Raw genomic sequence first — 23,631 nt, 5'->3', positions numbered from 1 at the left:
AGCTCAAATGTAACGAAAGTCACAGACTTCATCCTTTAATTGTCTTTCTTTGTAAAATCTTAATGGGAAATCATCATGGCGCTCTGAGCTGTGAGACAAAGACCCAGAATAAGATCTCCATGTCCACGCTGCAGTTTTATGGTGAGAATAAAACACTCACATGGCTATTAAAAAGATGAATGAGGCGCTAAAATGAACGCCAGACACAGTAGCATGATGTCATATGTGCAGGTGGTGACCTAAAGGTTTCATCAAAATTAAGAGTTGTTTAAACAACATGAAACCTGCAGGCTGCTGCTGCTGGAGATACAAGGGGCCACAGGCTGTATTTCAGTCGACCACCAAGGCGGCAAGATACTGGGAAGAATTGTACCATGATACTAATTCAAGACATTTTACATCCCATAACAAATGAAATGTATGGCTTTGTTGAGCTCAAAGATTCTAGTAGTATTATAAAGTTATTGGTAAAAAACACATTTTAAAAAAAAGACACCACTCTCAGATCTTAAAGAGGGGGTATTTTTTTTGACTCCATTGTGGTGATTTACAGCAAAAAACAATCTTCTTTTTCACACAGGGGTTATACAAAACCCTTATTTTCAGTATCTGAAGATCTTGTGAAGATTTTGTATTGTGTTAAGAACAACTTGTAAATATGAGAATTACATGTGCATGTTGCAATCTTAGAAAAATCTAAGCTTAATCTACATAAAAATAAAGTTTCTGTAGCTGAAAAGTCAACATGTTTTTTTTTTAATTAAATATGTTAATCAAATTTGTACAAAAGGCACTTTAAAGTGAATTTCTTTTCTATTTTGATCTCTTCATCTTTGTATTATCACAGTGTTTTTTTTCTTTCAGTGATTTTTAATTTTCATACCTTGAAAGTAACCAAAAGAGAAACCAAACTACTGTCTGTGAGGTTTTACATCCACTTCTGTTGCCCACTCATTGATATAGTGCTCATCAGCCAGTTTTATTTCCTGTTACATCATTATGACACTCATAATTACACTATAACAGCGAACAGATCATTATTCCAGCGCACAGACTTCTTCTTCTTCCTCCACTTTAGACAGATGTGCTGACGTGATGGATCAGTGTGTGGATATGAGGAGCCGTGATGGATCGTTAAGCCTGTCTTAAAGGCTGACCCCCTCCTGAGACAAGAGCTGCGATTGATTAATTGCACCGTGTGTCAACCGGACAGCTCGGAGAGGCCATCCTGTCTGTCACTGTAATTACCACGACACAGAGTGCGCCTGCTATGACAGGTGATACAACCTGAGAGCGAGGAGGCATGATAATAATCCCTCCATCTGCTTTCATAACTATTGGCAAAACATGTCAACAGATTAGAGAGGAAGTTGATACATGAACACCCTCTCTCATACCTGTGGTGGTTCACTCCTTCTGCGCTGAAGATGGCTTAAGGAAGGGTAGATTTCCTACGTGGTTAAAAAATGTTGACAGACATTAATGACTAAAAGAAATTGTGGAATTTTGAATATATTTCACGGTCTTGGCACTGGCCTGGATGTCCTGGATGTGTTTGGTTTGTACTCACACTCAGCTGTTGTAACCAGAGGAATTAATTATGAAGGATCAGTGGGATTGTATTCAATGAGCATTTGGATCTGATTTATTGTTATTGAGGTTTGGCTCGAAGAAAAAAAAAAAAAACAAATAACCAGAATTTTGGTTGTTTGGTTGTTGGTTTTGCTGGTTAACCAGATACAGCCTACAAACCTACCGTTTTAAATTTACTATACCAAAATACTGAAGTAGGACATCATCTATTAGCTGCACTTGATTACATCTGGGTAGTAGAGCATTGTAGCACTATAGCATCAGCCTTTAACTGGAGTTACAGCTTCATCTGGTAGTGAATAGCTGTGATAAAGCTTGAAAATAACATTACTGATGAGTCATTCTGGTGACGAGTGAAGAAGTTGTAGCCTAAATATGCAGATTCTGTTTTGCGCCACCATGCTTTGTTCATGTGCAATTAAGACACTTTGAAAGGAAACTTAAATTGTGAGTTAGGACATTGTTTAACAACAAATTTTCTTTCATTGATTTAGATCCCCCTAAAATATCTCTCATAATCCACATAATTCTGAAAGGCCATTGCGACTTGAGGAACTGTAGGAACATTTTGAATGATACTGCTGTGACAGTGTTAGTAGAAGAAAATTGTTGGGAAATAAATAAAGACCAGCCGAGCCACGCCGAGCAGAAAAGGCATGTTTTTCTTCCCGTGAAGTGAGTCAGTGGAGGTTTTTCCAGCCATCACATCCTCTCTGATCGCAGCTCTAAACATCAGAAGCCTTTCAGCAGAACGCTCAGTGTGCCGTCGCCGCTGCCACTGCTGCTGCTGAACATGATGATGTTGTTATTGGTCGGATGAGAGCAGTAGAAGTGACAGCAGCTGATGTCTCCCACAGTCTCCGCTCAGTTGATGGGTCGATATGATGCAACGTGATGCTAGTAGCGTGAGGGGACTCATCTTCTTGTTTTTCCCTGTAGTTTTTTACTCGTAACTGTCATGCTTTAATCACCTCTCAAGCAATTTTTTCAAATCTTTGTCTCTGCATCTCAAGTCTTCAGTTTTATCCTCCCCTCTCCTCCTCGTGTGGTTGCATGAATGGTGTGTGTAATTAAAAGCAGTGGGATAGTGAGAATTTATTTGCACTCGTCCAATCCCCTGTTGTGTGTGGCTACCTGTGAAAGTTTAATTAACCTGACATGATAAAAACACAACATATCGACTTGTAGTGGTGAATAAGTCTGTGAATTCAGAGCTTACATGCCCAGAAGGAGAATGTGTGTGTTTCTGTGTGTGTGTGTGTGTGTGTGTGTGTGTCAGGTTTTGATGAAGTGGTGCGGCCGAGCCCCTCTGAGAGCGGCTGTTACATCCTACGCTGACTCCCATCAGTCGTCCCTCCCTCTGCTCTGGGTCCTGCCAGGAAACGCTGTACCTGTCTCACACCTGGCCTTGATACACGCATGCCACACACAAGAACCAAAACTCACACTCCAATCTGCCGGTGACACACTCTGTCACAGTGCCATGATCCAAGAGGGAGGCGGCAGGTGTGAAAAGGCTCATCCTGACTGCATGAGCGCACAGAAAAGCCCAGCAGCCCTGAATAATTCACACCGAGGCGTCATGTTGCAGACAAAACAGCTAAAGCTGTTTTTTTTCTCATTACTGACACTTTTCTGTGATTGAGACCACTCTTATACTGTCAACGTAACTCTCACACAGAGAGGATGTTAAATATGAAGCAAACACTTGCAATGCTTTACTTTATTTACCCAGAACTTTATATTTGTAAGTTATTTTCCACATTGTCCTTATGAGGGTTCTTTAAGAAAAACAAACAAACAAAAAAAAGGAATTAAGTATGTGGGAACGTCATTAGGATATTCAATGATCTGAGCCAAGAGAAATGCAGAGAAAATTCTTTCAATGCTAGGCATCACAAGAAGTGCTCTGAAATTGAGGTAAGGGGGGCTAGAGAGGACTAGGACCTTAGTGGACACAGGCCCTAGGAAGTAACAAGACCCAAGACAGAGGCTGTAATATTACACAGGCACCCAGTGGACACAGGACCTCAGAATATTGGTTCCTGGTTGACAAGGGCCCTCAGGGGAGACAGGACAGTGGTCAAAACAAGCCCTCAGAGGTAGGGATGCACGATATTATTGGCACAATATCGGTATTGGCTGATAAAAGCTTAAAAACATGTTTATCGGTATCGGCAGATATGAAAATTTCTGCCGATAAGGTGCTATTCAGTTATGATTATTATTATTTTCCATCTGAAAAATAAGCTCCTTAAATAAAATGTAGCACTTCATTTATTTGCACTGCACAGCTCCGTGTCTGTCACCAGGTTGTTACAGTAGCTCTAAAATAATCAAATGCAACTTGGTTATGTTTAAAAATGCGATGTACATTTAAAGTTCTTGTGATCTAAAGAAATTATTTTTCTGTATTTCAATACTGAATGTCTTGAGTTTGAAAAAATAATACATTTCTTGTTTATGGTAAAATCAAATGTTTTTTGTCTTGTTTTATGTGTGTTTCCTAAACAAATAAGACCGTCACAATAGAGTGACATATGCATTCCAGTACAGGATAGACTTAGCTTTCTTTACAGTGAAAAAAACAAACAAACTTGTGATTATCGGTATCGGCCAAAAGGGGTTTCAATATATCGATATATCGGCATATCGGATATCGGCAAAAATCCAATATCGTGCATCCCTACTCAGAGGTCATTGGCATTAAGTGGTGACAGGCCCTATGAAGACATGGGACCTAAGAAGGCACAGGCCTTCAGTGGAGACAGACCCTTAATGGAGACAAGCCATAAGATGTCATAGGTATTAAGATGACAAAGGCCCTGAGTGGAGACAGGTCTTTGGTGGGGACAGATCCTTAGAGGTTATAGACCCAAAGGGGACAAAAGCCCTTGGATGACAGAGGGGCTTAGAGGAAACATGCCTTTGGTATAACCAGGCCCTTAGTGGACACAGGCCCTTAGAGGACACAGGTAGCATTGTGCTGTCACTGTTCTTTGTTTATTCTCTTCAATTTTAGTCGTATCCTAACACTGACTTTTTTTCACCGTGACATGACATGTATGCACACACACACAAACACACGCTGACACACACGTTGTCGAGCAGCGTACCCCCAGATGGATGGAAGCGTTTTAGATGACAGTCATCCCCTGCCGACGGCGTTGTCAGACATCACTTATCAGGTCGGCCTCTGATGGAAGAGAAAGAGGAAACACAATTTCACCTTGTGTCACCTCTTTGGACTCCCCCTCGCTTTCATTCTCTACGTTTCTATCTCCTTCGCTTTTCCCCCCAGACCACAGACCTGCTCTTTTTGTGTCCCCCTCTATTGCTGTCTTTCCATTTCACACCTTTATTTATTATCATTTTGTATCACTGCAATCAGTCCTTTTCAAGTGCTGTGACCTTTTTAAACCTGTTCTTCCCCTGGGCCTCTCCTGCCTGTCCCTTCAGAAATGTTGCTCTTCAAATAACGCTGTCTCTCCACAGTAGGTTACACTGAAGCTGTTTCAAACTTAAGATTGCTTTCACCCATCGAGTCTTGGTCTGTTTCTCTCTCAGCCAGAGCTTGCATCGTTGAAAGCACCCTAACAAGGTCTCAGCGGCTAATGAACTGTTACAGCCAGTCATCACACTCAAACTGAAGCGAGGCAAGGAGGGCAGGGAGGGATGATGAAATGAAGAAGTGAAGGTTGCTTTGACCTTCCCTCAAGAGACATTTGATGGACAGAGACTCTGTCAAAGATTAAAAAAAACTGTGAGGAGCAAGGGACCAAGGGAGGACAGCCTGGAAAGAAAATGCAATCACCTCTCTGTGGGATTGATAGGGTATCAAGCAAGTCAAGATTCTCGTATAATTAGATTGACTAAGCCATAAGTAAATGTGTCTCCATTTCCCTCCTCTGACAGAGACCTCAGTGATTTCTCTCAGGGCCAAACATCATTCAGTCAAACGTTTGTCTTTCTAAGTCCAGACTTATTATGTTTCCCTTCAGCTGCCTTAGTCTGCCTGTTTTTGTACATCAGTATCACAAACATGACTTTGTTAAGTTAAAACAACAACAACAACAAAGGAATAAATGTGTTATTTTGGTAGCAAGGTATCAAAGATATGTCAGAACAAAGAGTGCTGAGGTACATCAGCTTGTTATAATTAGCTGATTTTCTAAGTGTGTCAGCAGAAGTTGGAAAAAGGGCTGTTTTTGCTAAAGTGACTGATGTGTTTCAGCACAGAAGGCTCTGTGTGAAAACACAGCAAATTAACCAACAAATAAGGCCTGCTTGTGGCGCGCCTTGGTTGCAGTAGCTGCTCTCCTTTGTATGAAATCCTCGACTCAGAATCAGGTCGTCTGTAAATTATTTAGCGCTGTTGTTTGGTGAAAGATATGAGGCTTTGGCTTAGTTATCCCTCGTTTGGCAGGTTGGGTGTTTGATCCCAAATTTGTCCCTTGACAAGGCACCTGCTTCGCTCTGCAATACTCCTCCGAAACACATGATGGCAGCGTTAGTTACATGATCATCAGATTGCTTCTATACGGTCCGGCTACATTTTTTTCTTGCTTTTGCACAGCAATTTTGAGCGTATTATGCTATATAGATGCTGTGAAATGTTGTTTATCAAACAGGCTCTTAATGGACACAGGCCCTTAGCGAACACAGGTCTTTAGTGGAGACAAGCCCTTAGAGGTTGAAGTACAGATAGCAAGGAGATGTCAGGGAAGATGAAATTTACTGCCGATGTGTGGCAATTTGGGGAATGGCTCAGCCAACCAATCACAGAGCTTGCAATCGATGTCCTTTAAGCCCAAAGTTACATTTGGGAGAAAATTACTGATGGTGCCATTAGGGATTGGTACCTTCCACATTTGAAACAATATGGCACCAATTCCTGGTACCTGGGAATCAGTATCGGTACTCAACGGTAACAATTTTTGGTATATATATTTTTGTGTGTATGTGGTAAAAAATATCAATTTGCTTAATAATAAAATCTTTTTTTTCAATTTAACATATTTATTCTTCAATATAAAACCTTTCAATGCTGTGTTCAAGTCCAGCATGGAAAATAGCCTACTCTTCCACTCCCTCACAGTCACAAGGATGCATTTAGGTACCTAAACATGGTACCTTTCATATAGATCAGTCTCTGTTTCTGTGTGTGAATGGGTGAATGTGACATGTAATGAAAAGATCCTTTGAGCCATCAGCAGACTGAAGACAGTGCTACTTAAATACAGTTTCAATACCATTTTTGTCCACCCAGAACCAAATATTAGTTAAGTTGCATATTTATTTCTGTAAAAAAAATGTACAATCTCCTTAACTCTTTTCCCACGGGCATTTTTCCATAACAAGAACATCATTCAAGCAGCAAAAAGTCACCACACATAAAGTATAACTACTTAATGAGGCCAATTATTTATCAACTCAAAGTGTATCTTTTAAACTCCACATATACACAGCAGTCTTTCACTGAAGCCATGTGTCAAAACACTGCTCCATGTTTTTACTTTCACACGCTCACATCGGTGGGAGGAAAATGACAGCAGGCTTTTAAAGCCGACCAGCTGTGTAACTGACACATTTCCTGAGCCAAGTGGACGCGGCACAGTTCACCTCGTCACTGCTGTGTCACAGTTTTGCAGCATGGTTGACTTTGAGCGGCGTATATTCTGGATGTTTTCTGCCCATGGGTCAGGATGTTAGTGCAAGAACAGGACAGAAGAGGCCTGCAGGAGAGATTTGACGTGTAGAAAAAATGTATCACATTATGTCTATTAATATAAATCTAGATTATTTGGTAGTAAAAAGCTACCACACACAAAATAGACAATTTTCTGTGCTCAATTGAACTTTATTGATAGCTGCAAGTCCCTGTGTGAGCTTTTGTTTTCTTTTTATGTGTTCAAGCGTTATTTCAAATCAAACTTTCATGTACATTTCTGAGTTTCTGTGAAGCTCTCTACATAAAAACCAGAACCTCCTCTTTGATATTACTCCTGCTCTGGGCTGGCTAACAGGCTACTCACCCCCCTCAGCTCCTTCTTTGAGTTTAGCCCAGAGACAGAAATAACACGTTTTAACAACTGCTGGATATCTGTGTAAATGAGACAGCGATACAGGCCACAGCGTCAGGGCTCAAGCAGCGTCTGATTTTATTCGGCGCTCTCCTTCTGACATGCTGTTTCTGAAGTAAGCACCCTGTGGTGCCGCTGCCTCTAAAAATACCTACAAACGCTCATAAGATGCAAAGCAGTGCCTGAAAGTACATTTTTTTTCATGATCCATTGTTCTATTTTTCCTCTCTTTGCTAACGCTAAAGACTTGAGAAAGCTTGGACAAATTCTTCGTGTGTAATCAGAGAGCGTCCAGAGGAGACTGTCGCTCCATACGTGTTTTTTTACCCCCTGTTATTGAATTCACACACTTGAGACAAAGCCTGATTGAGAAAGAACTTTGAAAGAGTGGGGCTCAGTTCGACCGTGGCCTGGTTTCTGTGCTCTTGTTGTCAGGCTCCGGGTATAAACACAGGCTGGTGAAATATTTATTGCTCTCTGGGAGGCAGTTGTTTCCCCAGTGTTGCTCATTAAGTTGGGGTTAATTGTGTCTCTGGCTCGCCAAGGAGATTTTGTGAACAAATCACATCGGGACAAAGTGTGGTAGAGCAGAGATGGAGGATCAGTGGTGGAGGTGGAGGGAATTTTTGACCGTGTATGCGCTTTATAAACACACAAACATAGACTTGATCTTCCATTTCTTATCTTTTTGTCTGGATTTAGCACACTGGATTAACTGCCTCCCTTTTCACCTTTTTCATCTCCCTCTGTCTGCTTTTTAACAACACAGCACCAAACTTGAAGTTATTTTATCCAGCATAATATAAAACATTGAGCTGCACTACATAAGTAGTTTATTCTGGTAACATCACAACTTTGTTGGATAACATTACAACTTTAGTCTCCTAAAAAGTGACTTTATTCCTGAAATGTCATGATTTTATTGTCCATCCATAATGACTTTGATCATATGACTTTATTTTTGGACCATTAAGACTTAAACCTTGTAACAGCTGACTTGTTTCTCCTATATAGCGACTTTAGTCCCTTAAAGGGGCTGTGAGGAGTTTGAAAGTGATCTTGAAAAAGTCTCCCTTCTAGATATATGTTTGATCATAACCCACACTTCAAAAAGAGATCATCAGCGCCAATATTGCTAGTTACAGGTTATTTTAAATTGCTACGTTTTAGCTTCCAGTTCGGGTTGTCCAGGACTGGATTAATTAACGACACGTGTTGGTCACTATGGCAACACCACGCTGGCTAATGAAGTTTAGTAGAGAGAAGAGATAAAACACAAAGATCTGTGTTTTTCTCTGCTACGATTCCTGTGATTAATTTAGTAGTGATGGTGGACACAGGAGCCTAACTGTCAGACAGAAAAAAGACAGAAGAGCAGAAGAAAGCTAATAAGCCTTTAGCCTAGGTTGTATCACTCTATAACACAGGGGCTAAACTGTTTGTGATAATGTTCATTCCAACCCACAGTCAGCAGTTATTCTGCAGTGGTCTGTTCAAACTTGAGAGTCTATCAATAAAATGAAGAGTGAGGTTACGTTAGCTCTGCTTGGTAGATGACTGGCAGGACATAGCAAACCAGGACTCACTAGCGTTACACATTACGGACATGTCTTAGAGCACCGGACAGCTGCGCTAAATATAAACAGCTACTAAATTACTGACAAACTGACAGTGTTTACTTGTTGTCACGTTAGCCTCCAGGTACGTTGGAGCACTGGGCTAACATATAGCCTGCTGCTACAAAGTTTGCTTGATGTCGGGTTTCAAACTGCAGCACTACGTAACTGTACTGATAAATACCTTACCTCAGCGCGTTGCATCTAGTAAAAAGTTGTCTTAAACAAAGAAATTCTGTGTGAAAAACAAAAGTAAGTTATGACAGTGTGCGGAGACTCCAGGCCACCAGGTGGTGAGGGAGTGCAATTTAAACAGATTTTCCCCATAGCATCTTTAACGAGTAACAAGAAAAACAACAACTTTACCAAGTTTTTCCAAAACACTTCAACTCTATTAAAATATATTAGTTTTTATTTTTTATGGCCCTAATACTCTATTGTCAGTGGCACATTTGATGTTAGAGAATTTATCATTCAATGAAAACAGCATGAAAAAAAGAAATATGATATTCTTAATTCAAATTTCAAACAAACGGTATAAAGCTATTGTCCATTCTGTTCCCCCCAACATCTATGCACCCCACACTCTCAGTTTTGCAAAAACCTTTGTTTCTCCTCACCTCCCTGCTTCCTTCTATCCATTCTCACTTCTTTTGTCTTTGTATTTTGTCTTGTTCGAGAAAAGAAAGTATGTGGGAGAAATTCAGGAAAAAAGGAGAAAGAAAGAGGCAGGGTATAAGGGAGAGATGTGTCGAGGATTTTCTGAGCATCAATATTTCAGCGGATGGAACCTTGGATGAATAATTCAGCCTCTGTGTCACGCTGTTTCCCCTCTGTGAGCCTCTTGGCCTGGTCACACACACACAGAAATCACACACTCTTTCCAGATTTCACCTTACAAAATCATATAAAGCTACTCCACCTGGTGTCCCCTCTTCCTCAAATCCCTTTCCCTTCTGTTGTGTGCTGCTTTTATATGTTGGCATATAAACAGCTTCTATTCCCTTTGGACTCTGCTTTGGAGCTATTAAAGTAAGAAGATAAATTACCTCCCTGTGCACGCTTTCTTTAAGACAAACTGTAACTGTGAGCCCGCTGACACCTGAAGCATCATTACAGCCCTCACAAGAACACACCCTGACAGGTTGTGGTGTTATGAAAGGCCTGCTGACTCTCCTCTGTTAGCCTGATTAAGCAGACCTATTTAGCATCAGGAGAGCTAACAGTGACTTTCTGTTGCAGCAGATTTGATCCTTATCTTTTGTTCACTGAAATAAATCAGGGTAACTTTCACTCTCGACTCGCCCTGAAGTGATTTTGACCCGCGTGTAAGAGAGCGTGACACTGATATGAGGCTTATCAGGGTGTGCAGGATTGTGTGGCCGTACAGATAAGGGTCCAGTGTCCCCTTTTGTTTTCTGGCATCTATTTTAGCCAAAGCAAATGAACAAAGGACTGAGAGACATCATTTGACCATGTGTGCATTAGGGATGTTGGGATTAACGAATATCACTATTAACTGTGCGGTTAACCTGACCATGGAGGCTCCGCTACACTGAGTTTGTGACACTTATGAAGGGTTTAACTGTCGTGCACAACTCTAAACAAACATTTTTTACTGCCATGTGAATGAAATAAAAAAGGAATGCAGTGATTTGCAATTTTTTTAAACCTGTATTTTATTCACATCAGAGCATGGGTAACATATAAGATGTGTAGAGGAGAGATTTTATTATTTCCTGAAAAATATCAGCCCATGTTGAATTTAATGGCATTGACACCTCTCAAAAGTGTTAGGAATGGGAAACAAAAAGCTGATAAGTAGCATAGTAACATTAATTCAGTAATACTACAATTACATCTCATTCTATTACATTATTTTCATAACAGTTAGACTTTTATTTTCATAAAATTATGAATTAAAATATATTTTTTTGATATAATTCTTTTTAATATAATTGAATTAATAAAATATTCTTGTAACATAAGCACTTAGATAAAAAATAGAATAGAATAGAATAGAATAGAATAGAATAGAATTTTCTCTATTGATCCCCATGGGGGGATTTTTTGTCACAGCAGCTGCAGTAAACACACTAAAAATGAGAAATATAATAATATTAAGAAAATGAAATTACAAATCTGTAGGAAAATAGAAAAGTAGAAAATATAAAAACAATAGAAAAATATTCCTATTTTATTAAGACAAATACGTATAAGATCAGTACTGAACAATAAACTTTGAGTACTGGAATAATGTGCAAGAGATCTGTTTTTTTAATGCTGTGTAAGTATGTAGTAATGTAAGTTGTTCTAATAATAGCTGGAGTATTTTGAAACTGACTTCACTGGCAACAGGTCAGTAAATTGACTGGGTATAAAGAGAGCATCTCAGATAGTCTGAGTCATTAAGAAGCAAAGATGCACAAAGGTTCACCAATCTGGGAAAAGGTGTGTTGAAAATGTGTGAAACAGTTTCTGAAAAATGCTCCTCAGCAGAAAATTGGGAAGACTGAATATTCACTCATCTACAGGTCATTATATCATCAAAAGATAAAAAAAATCTGGTGAAATATCCGTGGGTAAACGACAAGGATAGAAACCAACACTGGATGCCGGTGATCTTTGTCCCTCAGGCAACACTGCATTAAAAACAGACATGACTCTGTAGTGGAGATCACTGCATGGGCTCAGGAACACTTCAAAATACCAGCTCACTGTGCCATCCACAAATTTAAGATAAATGTGTGTATATTGCGTTGCTCACTATAGCTATATGAGTGTGATCATGTGTGTGTATACATGTGCATATGTGTGTACATGTGTATGTTTGTGTATGTTAATGATACATGTACAAATGCATGTGTGTGTGCATGAGTATGTTTATATATGTACATGTATATGTATGATTTTTGTTATTAAGTCCTTGCTTCCTTCTTTTACAGCATGGTATGATATCACTGGAAGAAAAAAAAATCTATCAGTCTTAAGTTGTCTGTTGTATAATTGTTATATGATAATAAAAATAAAGTATGAAAAAAAGAGATTATCAACGCCAATATTAGTTACTTCTAGGGTGGTAGATGCTGTTTCTTAGTACCCGTGGTCAGGATTCACCAATGTTACCGTGTTACTTTGTATCCTGCAAAAAGTTGTCTAGGACAAAAAAAAGTAGTGTGAAAAAGAAGATCTGAAACAAATGCACACCTGGGCAGGAGTCTTGTTTTTTGTACAGTAGTTGATAGTGGGGAAATGGTGTCTTCATCCTGGAAAAACACTACTGATTCTGGCGTCACTGCAATCAGTGCCAAGCAGACATGCCTCACAGCACCTTAAACTGATTAATCCTCTTGTTTTCAACCAACAAAGGCAGATTTTTACATTAAGTATCATATTTCTACTCAAACCCCAGATATAAATCTCACATTGTGCGCTTCAATTAAAAGTGTGTCATTGTCTTCTGTATGCATATATCTCCCTGAGCCTCAGGGGTGTGTGTCTTCCTTGCATTAGTATTCACAAAACATGGAGCTGACTGAATGTGCTCATAAACTCAGCAGCTGCAGCAAAGACGCAGCGCTGCATGTGAGGACAATTTTCCGGCCACCTTAAAGAAAATGAATAAATATTCCCACAAATGCACGCAGTAAACACACCCGAGGGTATTGTCCTATCTGCAATATCTGCGCACACAAGGAAACATCCACTGTATCATTATTTAGCGTCTTATCGCATCACTAGCTCGCTCATAAATCAGTGACTCCACAGTGGTGGTGTTGATATCAGCACATCTGCTCTTGGGATATTTGGTGTCACACACACAAACGCCCAAGAGAGCAAACCATCATAGAAGGAGACTTATCTTAGCGTTAGCTGTTGTTTTGATGAATGTGTTTTTGTGTTTGCAAGATCTTTTAATCTAAATTTGTTTGCATGTCTTTTATCTTTTCTTTCCCCGCTGCGTGCACCTTTATCATTGCCCTGTTTCTCACCTCGTATTTATCACAAATAAAAGAAGTCTTTGTTATTTTCACTTCCTCCTCCCTCTCATAAATATGCATACCAAATAGTGAAGTCTCATCCTCTACATTGGTAGAAAACTATTCACCGTTGTGACTTTTTTCCCTCTGTCTCCCCTTTCGTAGTAAATCCACCCTCTCTCTGAAGCTAACATCATTTTCACACATTCTGTCCACACATCTCCCTCCACCAACTGTCCTTTAAACATTTATTCTGCAGCAGCTCTCTTCTCCACGCAGCCTGTCTCCCAGCTAATCCTTATTTTATAAGTTTCGAAGTGCTTCTCCCCCATTTCTTCTCCTCTGTTTCGTCACAGAGTTTCATCACCCGTCTGTTCCCCACGTTTGTCTTGGGATTCGTTTTGTTGTTCTCCGACTCTACTTGTTCTCTCTCTCTGTCTGCTCGACTGTTTATTCCTGTGTTTATACATAAGTGTGTGTCTGAGTGTGTGTGGGGAGCTTTGTTTGAGCTGTCAGTGTTCTGGCAGCCGGCAGCCATCTTCCCTTTTTATTCAGATGCAATTACACTTTAACCAACTGTCTCATTTCCTCCTCTGATATCTGCAGCATGCATCCTCATTTCACTTCCACCTCTCTGTCAGTCCTCCCTTCATCTGGTCTATCTTTCCTCGAACAGCCGTACATCTTTTCAGCACCTTCATCGCAGTTTATGTTGGTTTAAAGTTTTACAAAAATTTGTTTGTTTGTTTTTTCTGGTAATTTATGTAGATAATGATAGTTTTTCTGTTTTTTTCTTTTTTTTCCTGGTGCACTTTCCTGCCAAATTTTGTGAATAATTCCTAAAATAATAGTACTTATCTTGTCTGAATTTGCACCAAAAAAATAACCCTAAAACACAGATTGAGTGGTCAGTAATTTATTTTTTGTTCACGTTTTCTCGGGCATTTTAGGACTGATTTACAAGCGTTCCATATTTTTTAAGAAAATGGGGAAAATAGCTCTTAAATAAATCCAAAGTTGTGATAGTGGAGCCAAAGAGCAGTCACAATAAGATTCTTATGTTTGAGACTGATAAAAGGAAGGAACAAACCATTGGATTGCAGATTAAAGAGGGGGTGTTGTGTTTTTTTAGGCTTTATACTGTCTCTCTAAAAACCCCATTGTAGATAACTAGCCATTTAAGTTTAGTTTGACATTCTTTTCGCAATTGTTACGGCCATTTACGGAGTTAAATCAAGTCAAAGAATAAGAAAGATTTGACAAAAAAAGATGGAAAAGGGAAGAAAATCTCATGCATTTAGGTTTTAAAGAGGGGGTATCATGCTTTTTTTTAAACCTATATTCTGTCTCTGTAGTATCCCTCTGGTTGCTTCACATGAGTTATAGCTTAAAACATCCCTATTTTTCTCACACTAGTGTTTTAGACAACTATATTTTAGCCTCTGTCTCTTTAAGGCTCCCCACTCCACAAACCCTCTCTTTTTAATTGGTCAGCCCTCTGGAGATCCGTACGAAGTGAAGCTATGGGCAGACCTTGGTGTTTGAGGTCAACTTCTGCTAAAGAGTCATGAATCAGTTGTGAGATATGAGAGTTTTAAAAAACCTGCACCTGTTAAGTCTCAACATCCAGATTGTGACTTGATATCCATGTTTAGAATACGGAAAAGAGAACCCCGCTTTAAACACCAGGCTGGAGGTACTTAAGTGTTATTATCCCTATATTAAGCCCACCTTCAAAGAGTTCCTGTATGTTACACAGATACACATGAATTAGGTGTACATAGGTTGTTGAGACAAGTTGCATTATCTGTTGCCATGAGCATATTTGATTACAAGTGTTTCGTCAGTTTAGACAGATGTTTGCAGCAACACTGCACAGATGGCAAACACTAAGACAGAGTCTCACTCTGTTAAGAAAAAAAAAGTAATGACAATGATTTTAAAATATCAACCCTTCTAGTCTATTATTTGAAACAAATTTAACTTCAGATAATGTTAAATTTGTTGTATATTGTGTTGAAAATGTTACTTACTTCAGTTTCAGAATGATATGCCTTGCTGGTTTTTCTACAGAAGTTCGAATTTCAGTTAGCAGCTGACATACTTTCCTGTTTTTAGTTAGACTACCTGCCTCATTATGGGGAGTTTGGCTTTCCATGGATTCCCCCACAGATATCTTCATCCAAAAACTCATTAAGTGGAAAAAACACAGTTTATGTATATCATTCATTAGAAAAAAAATCACAATATGAGATTTGTGCCATATTGCCCACCCTTACTGAGTGGTTGCTTTTACGTCAAAGCCATTACACAGTCATACACATCCAATCCTATTAGATAAAATGCAAGACACAGATTAATCATGTTGATCCCAGCTGGGACCCAGTATTTATGTTTATATTTATGAACATGAAATTAATGAGTTGACTAAACGCTGGGTTGACTCTGGGGTCATATGTAGCCTAGAGGCTGCAGCAAATTGAACAACAAAGCTGTGATGTTCATATGAACATGAGGCAGATATATTATGACTACATAAACATATGATAAGAAGAGGGTTTATCTTTATAGACTCAATGTTAAGCATCCTTTCCATACGTTAACACTGATTTACATTGAGTGTTTTAATTGGCTTGGTGGATAATGTGTTTTCTTTTCTGACTCCTGGGTGATGTGAGTGGAAAGGCCAGAGAAGGACGCGTGTAGGAGGATTTGACTTCGCTCAGTGAATTATTAATACCTTTAGGTTGAAAGGCATCAGACTGTTAGGGTTACACAAGGTCAAAGCTGGGTAAAGATAATGGAAGAACAACTTAAATCTGAGGCATGTCATCTATCAGGAATACACAAATGAGTCACTTACTGCCGTCGAACAGTTTGTGTGAGTGACAGACCATTGTGTGTTTGTGTTGGGATTGTTCTGGAAGCTGGACATCTGTTGCCGTCCTGGTTTGTTCATCCATCAAGGGACTGAAGATTTTGCCTGCCAAAGCTCATCGGCAGAACACTAGACCGCTAAAGATTCAACCAAATGGCTTAAGTTATAAAGCCTTGCCTTAAGATCATAATAAGTAATCATCAAGAGTACACACACACACACACACATATTTTCTCACGACAGACTGCTAATGATTGACTCCACGTTCCTTTGATGATTCATCCCGTTGAGATGGATCTCAAATGGAAAATGTCAACTTTAAACCGAGATTAAAGGGAATCACTCAGGAAAGCTGGTGGGGGTTGTGTGTGTGTGTGTGTCTGTTTTGGTGTGATTGAGGGCGCCTGAGGGTGTATGGGTATTTATGGTTGAGCTCTAGTTTGGTCATATTTTCTGCAAAATTTAGCATGGTCCTTTTGGCAGCAAAAACATAACACTGTGTCATTCTGCTTCCCTCCTTCATTCTGAGGTTCAGATAAGTGTGATTTTTGCATTTTGTCAAAAATAATGTTAAATCACCAGCTCTTTACTTTATGAACCTAAGTCAAGGAATACATTTTATTCAACAAGACAAAAACAGAAAAAGAAGAAAATCTTAACTCTACGTCCCATTTATACGCAGAACTAGGAAATCAGGAGTTGGAATGACGTCATCTCCGAGTTTGGCATTCCAGTTGCCAAGTCTGAAAAACGAATCATAACAGCAGTATTTCTGTTTATAAACATTGTATATATATTACTGCAAATACGGCTTATTTATTGCGACAAACACCATTCAGAAATTCTTAAAAAAAAAAAAAAAATCCAATGGGAGCTTATTTACTGTTTACCCCTGAATTTCCTACGGGGAACTCAGGGGTGATGTGGGTGCTTCGACTTAAAAATAGAAATTTAGGACCTTGGGGGGTGTTCCAGCTAGGCGGTGCCACTCGTAACTCGGAAATTCTGACAAATAGGACGCAGCATAAGCATGTAGAGTTTAAAGAGGGGATATGGTAATTTTTTATTTTTATCTTTTTGTAGTCCTTTAGTCTTGCTTAACATAATTTACAGCTCAAATAATATCTAGTTTCTCTATAATAGTGGTGTTTCAGAAAACTATATTTCAGCACCTGTATGAAGACCTTTTATTTTAGCTGATGTCTCTTTAAGGCTATCACTGTACAACCCCCTTCCCTCTGATTGGCCAATGCTCTGGAGAGCTACGGGAAGACCTTGGTGTATGTGGCCTGCCCTGCTAAGGTGTCTTGAATCAGTTTAGGTATCCTTATGCGATTACTTTATCATTCCGACAAGTCTTGTGAGGGTTTCATGGAAATTTTGTGAAGATATTGTGTTATTTTTAGAACACAGAATTGTAAGCAGTTAACAAAGTGGTTCGGGGATTTCTATGGCAAATGAATATGTCATGGTTTGAAAATTTGCACACATTAAGTACAAACAACTGGTATTGTTACTTTATATCCATCTTTAAAATATGGGAAACCATAACGCCCCCTCTTTAAAAACTAACATTACAACTCATTGTCTTTTTTTCTGTTCAGTGGTGGGACGTGGAGAAAGGCGAGGCCCTGCAGACCTTTTATCCCACTGGAACTGCCCTGAAGAGGATCCACGTCTCCCCTGACTTCACAACCTTTGTCACCATCGACAACATCGGCATCCTCTATGTCTTACAGAGAGTAGTGTAACAGCTCTGAGGTACAGAAAAAAACAGATTTTAAGAAAATGAATCACACATTACAATCTTCCTGCTAAATCTTGCCTGGTTAACCTGTTTACAGAGAAAGATTTGGTTGTTAGACAGTGTCTTCTGACCATTGACATCTCAACAACTTCACAATAGAGCCGGTACTTCTACTTTTGAGGGGTCAAAAGCCTCCTACAACTCGCCTTTCACACCAGCTTTACAAAGAAACTTCTTGAGAGACTTACATTTGTTGGAAGCTTGGATGCCTTTTTACTGCTTAGAGATTCTTGAAATCCCTGCTCTGATCCTTTCAAATGTGATTTTTCTTTGCTAAAACCCAGCAGAGCCTCTAATAAGGAAAAAGGTGGTGCATCATAAAGCCATGAGTTTACTGGCTGAACTCCATGTGACGATCAGGTCTTTAAAGCACATCTTTGCATAAGAGTCTCATACCAGCAGGTTTAAAATGTGATCTTTACATTACTCTAAATGTGAATAGCTCTTTTTTAAATTCATATGGCAATAGGGCTGAATATTATTGCATGTACGTGAATGATCTACACTCCTCTGTTTGGATTGTTGTAAACTAAAAAGCATATCTGCTGATCCGTTAAATTTAAGGTGCATTGTTGTGATGCTTTATCGTATCTGTGTTCATTAGAAATCTTGAGCGTCTGCTTGTGGGTTTTTTAATTTTAATCCTTTGTCTGAGCTGATATATCACTTGAGGCAACAGAACTTCTGATGAACTTTGATCAGCATTAAAATTAATACTTGGATTAAAGTTTTCATGATTGAGTTTTCAAATATGAATTTGAAGGCTTTTGTGGATCTGTTTGTAGATCTGAACCTTTTCTACATCTGAACTTACATCAAAGGTACAAAAAAAAAAGAAAAACACAGTATTGGTTTTATAAAATCTGTTTCTTCTTGCTTATCTTTAAAGGAACATGCATTATTTACTGTGTAGTTTTTGCGTTCGTGCCACTTTTTACACACATTTTGAACTGCATGTTGAAGCCTTTTCCTACTCTGTGCACTTTGAAGCAGGAGTCACAATCTTATAGGAGCTCTTTCACATCTGTGCTTTAGAATCATAATGAAATTCAATCAACAGATTTCTACAAGTGAAGTCTTGGTACTAAAACGTTTTGTATGTCTGCTCAGGTTATGGTACTGTGATACGATGTGCTTCACTGTGAGTGTAATTTATCAAAGATTAAAGTACACAATTATGTAAAAATGTCTTGTGCCTGTCTTGATTTGTACCTTGAAAACAACTCCTACATACACTCACCAGCCACTTCATTAGGCACACCTGTCCAACTGCTCGTTATCGCAAATTTCGTATCAGCCAACCAAAATATCCAGTGATGGAAAATGTCTTGTTGATGCCAGAGGTCAGAGGAGAATGGACAGACTGGTTGAAGCTGATAGAAAGGCAACAGTAACCCAAGTAACCACTGGTTACAACCGAGGTCTGCAGAAGAGCATCTCTGAACGCACAACACGTCCAACCTTGAGGCAGATGGGCTACAGCAGCAGAAGACCACACCGGGTGCCACTCCTGTCAGCTAAGAACAGGAAACTGAGGCTACAATTCACACAGGCTCACTTCAACTGGACAATAGAAGATTGGAAAAATGTTGCCTGGTCTGATGAGTCTGAATTTCTGCTCCACATTCAGATGGTAGGGTCAGAATTTGGCATCAACAACATGAAAGTATGGATCCATCCTGCCTTGTATCAACGGTTCAGGCTGCTGGTGGTGGTGTAATGATGTGGGGGATACTTTCTTGGCTCACTTTGGGCCTCTTAGTACCAACTGAGCCTGGTTTAAAGTCCACAGCCTACCTGAGTATTGTTGCTGACCGTGTCCATCCCTTTATGAGCACAGTGTACCCATCTTCTGATGGCTACTTCCAGCAGGATAACGCTCCATGTCATTAAGCTGGAATCATCTCAAACTGGTTTCTCGAACATGAGACAGAGTTCACTGTACTCAAATGGCCTCCACAGTCCCCAGATCTCAATCCAATAGAGCACCTTTGGGATGTGGTGGAACGGGAGATTCTCATCATGGATGTTCAGCCGACAAATCTGCAGCAACTGTGTGATGCTATCATGTCAACATGGACCAAACTCTCTGAGGAATGTTTCCAGTACCTTGATGAATCTATGCCACGAAGGATCAAGGCAGTTCTGAAGGCAAAAGGGGGTCCAACCCGGTACTAGCAAGGTCTACCTAATAAAGTGGCTGGTGAGTGTATATTTAATTTCTTTGTACAGTCATTTGATTTGATTTGATCTGTTTATGCAGATACACGTTGACGTTAGGAAATTTAAAATTTGCAAAAGAATTCCCTGAACTCTTATGACCCTGATTCCCTGATTGAATTTCTGGAAAACCTTTTTACTTTTCCTCCAAGTGACTCAATAATCAGATCTTAACGTCATATTAAGTTACGATATCTCTACATAGCAAATACAGAGCAGTCAAAATATCCTCCTGCTGTTGACACTTAAGTGCTCACCCAGTCTCTGAACTCTCTCCTGAAACTCAATACAACAGCTGCTGCTTTTATCCCATGCATATACCCGACATACTGACATCACACGCTGATTTACACACTGTCTGGAGGACAGTCTGGGCGTCTGCTGATGTATGTTTCTAACACCTCCCTGTCATTACATTCATCACCTGACTCTGAGTAAACTTGACGAGCAGCCTGAAGGCAGGGGTCCAATTCTCAGCTGAGTTATTATGGGCTGTAGCAGTGATTGATAAAGCTGTGATGTAATTCATCAGGGCTTAATTAATTAGATCTGTATGTGATGACAGATATGTGTGGCAGGCTGACATGGAGGGTGACCGTGACCGTAATTCTACTTCAGGGGGATGTAGATGTGTTGTTGTGTAGGGTCTTGTTGCAGGAGGGTGACTGAGGATTCAGATCTGTGCGCAGGTTTTACACTAATTCTTCTTCCATTGATTTACAGGACTAATTTAAAACATTGTTGAATCATTTGATACAAGTTCTCATGCAAAATGATATATACAAGCCAGAGTACCATATTGTTTTTCATATCACTCATGTTTTATTTATGCAAAGATAGAAATCACATTGAAATGAATAAGACAGCTGCTATACGCCTAACAAAATCAGATGTGGCACAAGTTTTATAGCGATAACTAATATTACCATTGACAGGTGTCCTAGTGTTTTAATTTGTTTCAACATAGCAGTAACCAAACTTTTAAACTGTTATATTTACACTGTAGGGGCTTCTCTAAAATATAGCTGCATCTAGCTGGGAGGCAATGCTAATAATAAAAAGTACAATTTGAGCCACTATGGTTGTATAACTACATTAAGTAAGGTATTTCCTCGTTTATTTGTATGTTCCTCTGTCTAGAGCTCCCTTACCAATATGATGGCGCTGTTGACGTACGAGCCGATGAGTCAGTTCCTGGTTCAAGCCAATGGAGAGACTTATACCTGGGTTACAGACTCAACGTTAGCTATGGCAGCCCTTCATTTTCTATTAACAAATAAAGGTAAGTCATCAAGTTTCTTAACTTACGTGACATTTTAGTATATAACTTTAGACTTACTAGCCTTTAGGTTGTCTCTGGTAAACTTTCAGCAATTGTTGATGCTAATGCTAGCTGCATCTAACCGTATTGGATCAGTACGGTTTACATCTACAGAGCCAACTGTGCCCCCTAGTGGTAGGTGGTGTGTAAGCTGGATGCTGACAGCCGCATCAGTAACATAATAGTGTAGCAGCGCGACACGGTGTACACCACTATCAAATCCGACGAAGAATAAAAACGGGACATAGTAAACAAAGAACAACGATGGAATACATCCAGCATTTCATCCTCTTTGATATAAAGTGTAATCAAGCTTTATTTCAGAGAAGACTGTGTGCCGCAAGGAGAATTGCAGCCGCACAGTAAGTGACGATTCTTTAGAAACTATCAACGGTCTGCAGTGTTGTACCTTCCGAGATCGCATCTATTTAGTCTGGCACCCCTACAGAAGGGTGCCAAAATGTGGGAAGGCTCGTCTCAGTGATTTGTGGGTCTGCGTGCCATGTCGAGACGAACCGAACCGAACCGCTTGTTGGAAACGGGACTTAATATCACTTTATGCTCTTTAAATGTAGCTTGGTTGTGGGACTACTTTTCGTGTGACTGCTTTATTGTTAATATTAATTGAACACAAATCCTTGTGAAAACTGACAGTAGGGGGCACTAGTTAGCATAGCAGTTGAGTATGTGCCCAGTGTACAAAGGCAATAATCTTTGTTGGAATCATAGACTGTATATAGAGTGGACAGCTTGGCTCCGCCATTTATCATTGTGCGGTTTTGAAGCCAAAATACGTCTCAGACGCCACCATTGTAGCAGTTTGGAGCCAGAGTCTGCGCAGTAGAGACGATGAGGGATTCTGGGAGAATCTGAGTGGAGCTGCGGGCGACAAAAATAATTTTAATTATTATTTTTTCTTTCGAGACTCTAATCACTTCCTGACTCTACCTCCTGACCTATTTTACAATTCCCGAAAAAAGTACACGAGAACTGCAGCTGTCAATCATCGTTAAACGTTACTTAAGCCTCGTTTTTAACCTTGTATAACTAATGAAAATGAAACTTTTCAGAAAAAAGAGGACGTGGATACAAGACAGCCAAATAATATCTTAAAATCACCACAACAATCGGAGGTGAGAAACATTTCTACGAGGTGTAATAATTTTTTAAAGTTTGACCACAGCCCATCTGGAATGGCTGGAAAGTCGTATTTTTTTACCTATACTGCAGCCAGTCACCAGGGGGAGCAGTTTTTGCGGAGACCTCACTTCGAGCCGAGCAAGCGGATTTCCATTTTTTTTTTACAGTCTATGGTTGGAATGGTCACTGGTACCTTTGGTACATGTTTACCTCTAGTCTCAGCTCCATTCATTTACTGTCTCTCTTCAGCTGTCCCACTGAATAAGGCAAAAATGACCAAAAATATATATCTGAGAAAAAAGACAGAAAGTTGGATTTTGCTTGCTATACTTACCAAAAATGAGACTCTGAGAAAATAGTGTGCAAACTAAATTGCAACATCCTGACCTCCAAACTTCTTGTCCATGGTGGAAAAATGTGGAAACTTAACAGCACTTTGGAAAACAGCTTACTTGAATATATAAAAAGAAACCTCAACTGACCTTATACCAATCTGGTTTCCTGGTGAAATAGAGCTGTCATAACCTCACCGCCCATTCTTCATCTGAAGAATCATCAGCTCTGAACATTTAAGTTAAATCCGTCCCCTGTATAAATTTAGAATAACATTGAGCTCCGGCGCACAACAAGAGAGAGGCTTGTTATCTGGCCAAACCAGGACGACATCACCTCCTTATCCCCTGACAGGAAACTTGAAACCATTTGTCTTGGGCTCTTTCGACGTTCTGGGCACTGTGGAGCATCATGGCTGCCAGTCAGATTCAGGAAGCAGTCCAATCATGGAGCAAGACTTGGAGCAGTCGTATGACATGCCAGTGCGACGCTGCCAGCTGTCAGTTACTCCTCAGTGCTTTCTATTTATACACTGTTGTTATGGGGTGATGTAAAGGCGTCCTGATTTTGTGCTGCACAGGCCTATTTATCGCATAGTTCATTCTCAGTGAAGTGAGCTTGAGATTTCCAGGGTCTAAAAGATGAAAGAAAGGAAGTGGT

The 23,631-nt window shown here is 39.7% G+C and overlaps 1 protein-coding gene across 1 annotated transcript in view; it reads left to right on the top strand.

Moving 5' to 3' along the window:
* The window catches only part of apaf1 (apoptotic peptidase activating factor 1), a 40,977-nt gene extending 21,858 nt beyond the window's left edge, over positions 1-19,119 (top strand). Inside the window, exon 27 of the mRNA XM_074698579.1 lies at positions 17,755-19,119. Within this exon, the coding sequence (XP_074554680.1) occupies positions 17,755-17,901 (147 nt within the window). The 3' untranslated portion in view covers positions 17,902-19,119. The remainder of the gene's footprint in view (positions 1-17,754) is intronic.
* The last annotated feature ends 4,512 nt before the right edge of the window (positions 19,120-23,631 follow it).

The sequence above is a fragment of the Halichoeres trimaculatus genome, unplaced genomic scaffold (genome assembly GCF_033239565.1).
Source record: "Halichoeres trimaculatus isolate MK-OKI-2021-1 unplaced genomic scaffold, fHalTri1.1 fHalTri1_scaffold_21, whole genome shotgun sequence".
In the NCBI taxonomy this organism is placed as follows: domain Eukaryota; kingdom Metazoa; phylum Chordata; class Actinopteri; order Labriformes; family Labridae; genus Halichoeres; species Halichoeres trimaculatus.
The sequence above is the reverse complement of the archived record's forward strand: the minus strand, read 5'-3'. Positions and strand labels throughout refer to the sequence as shown.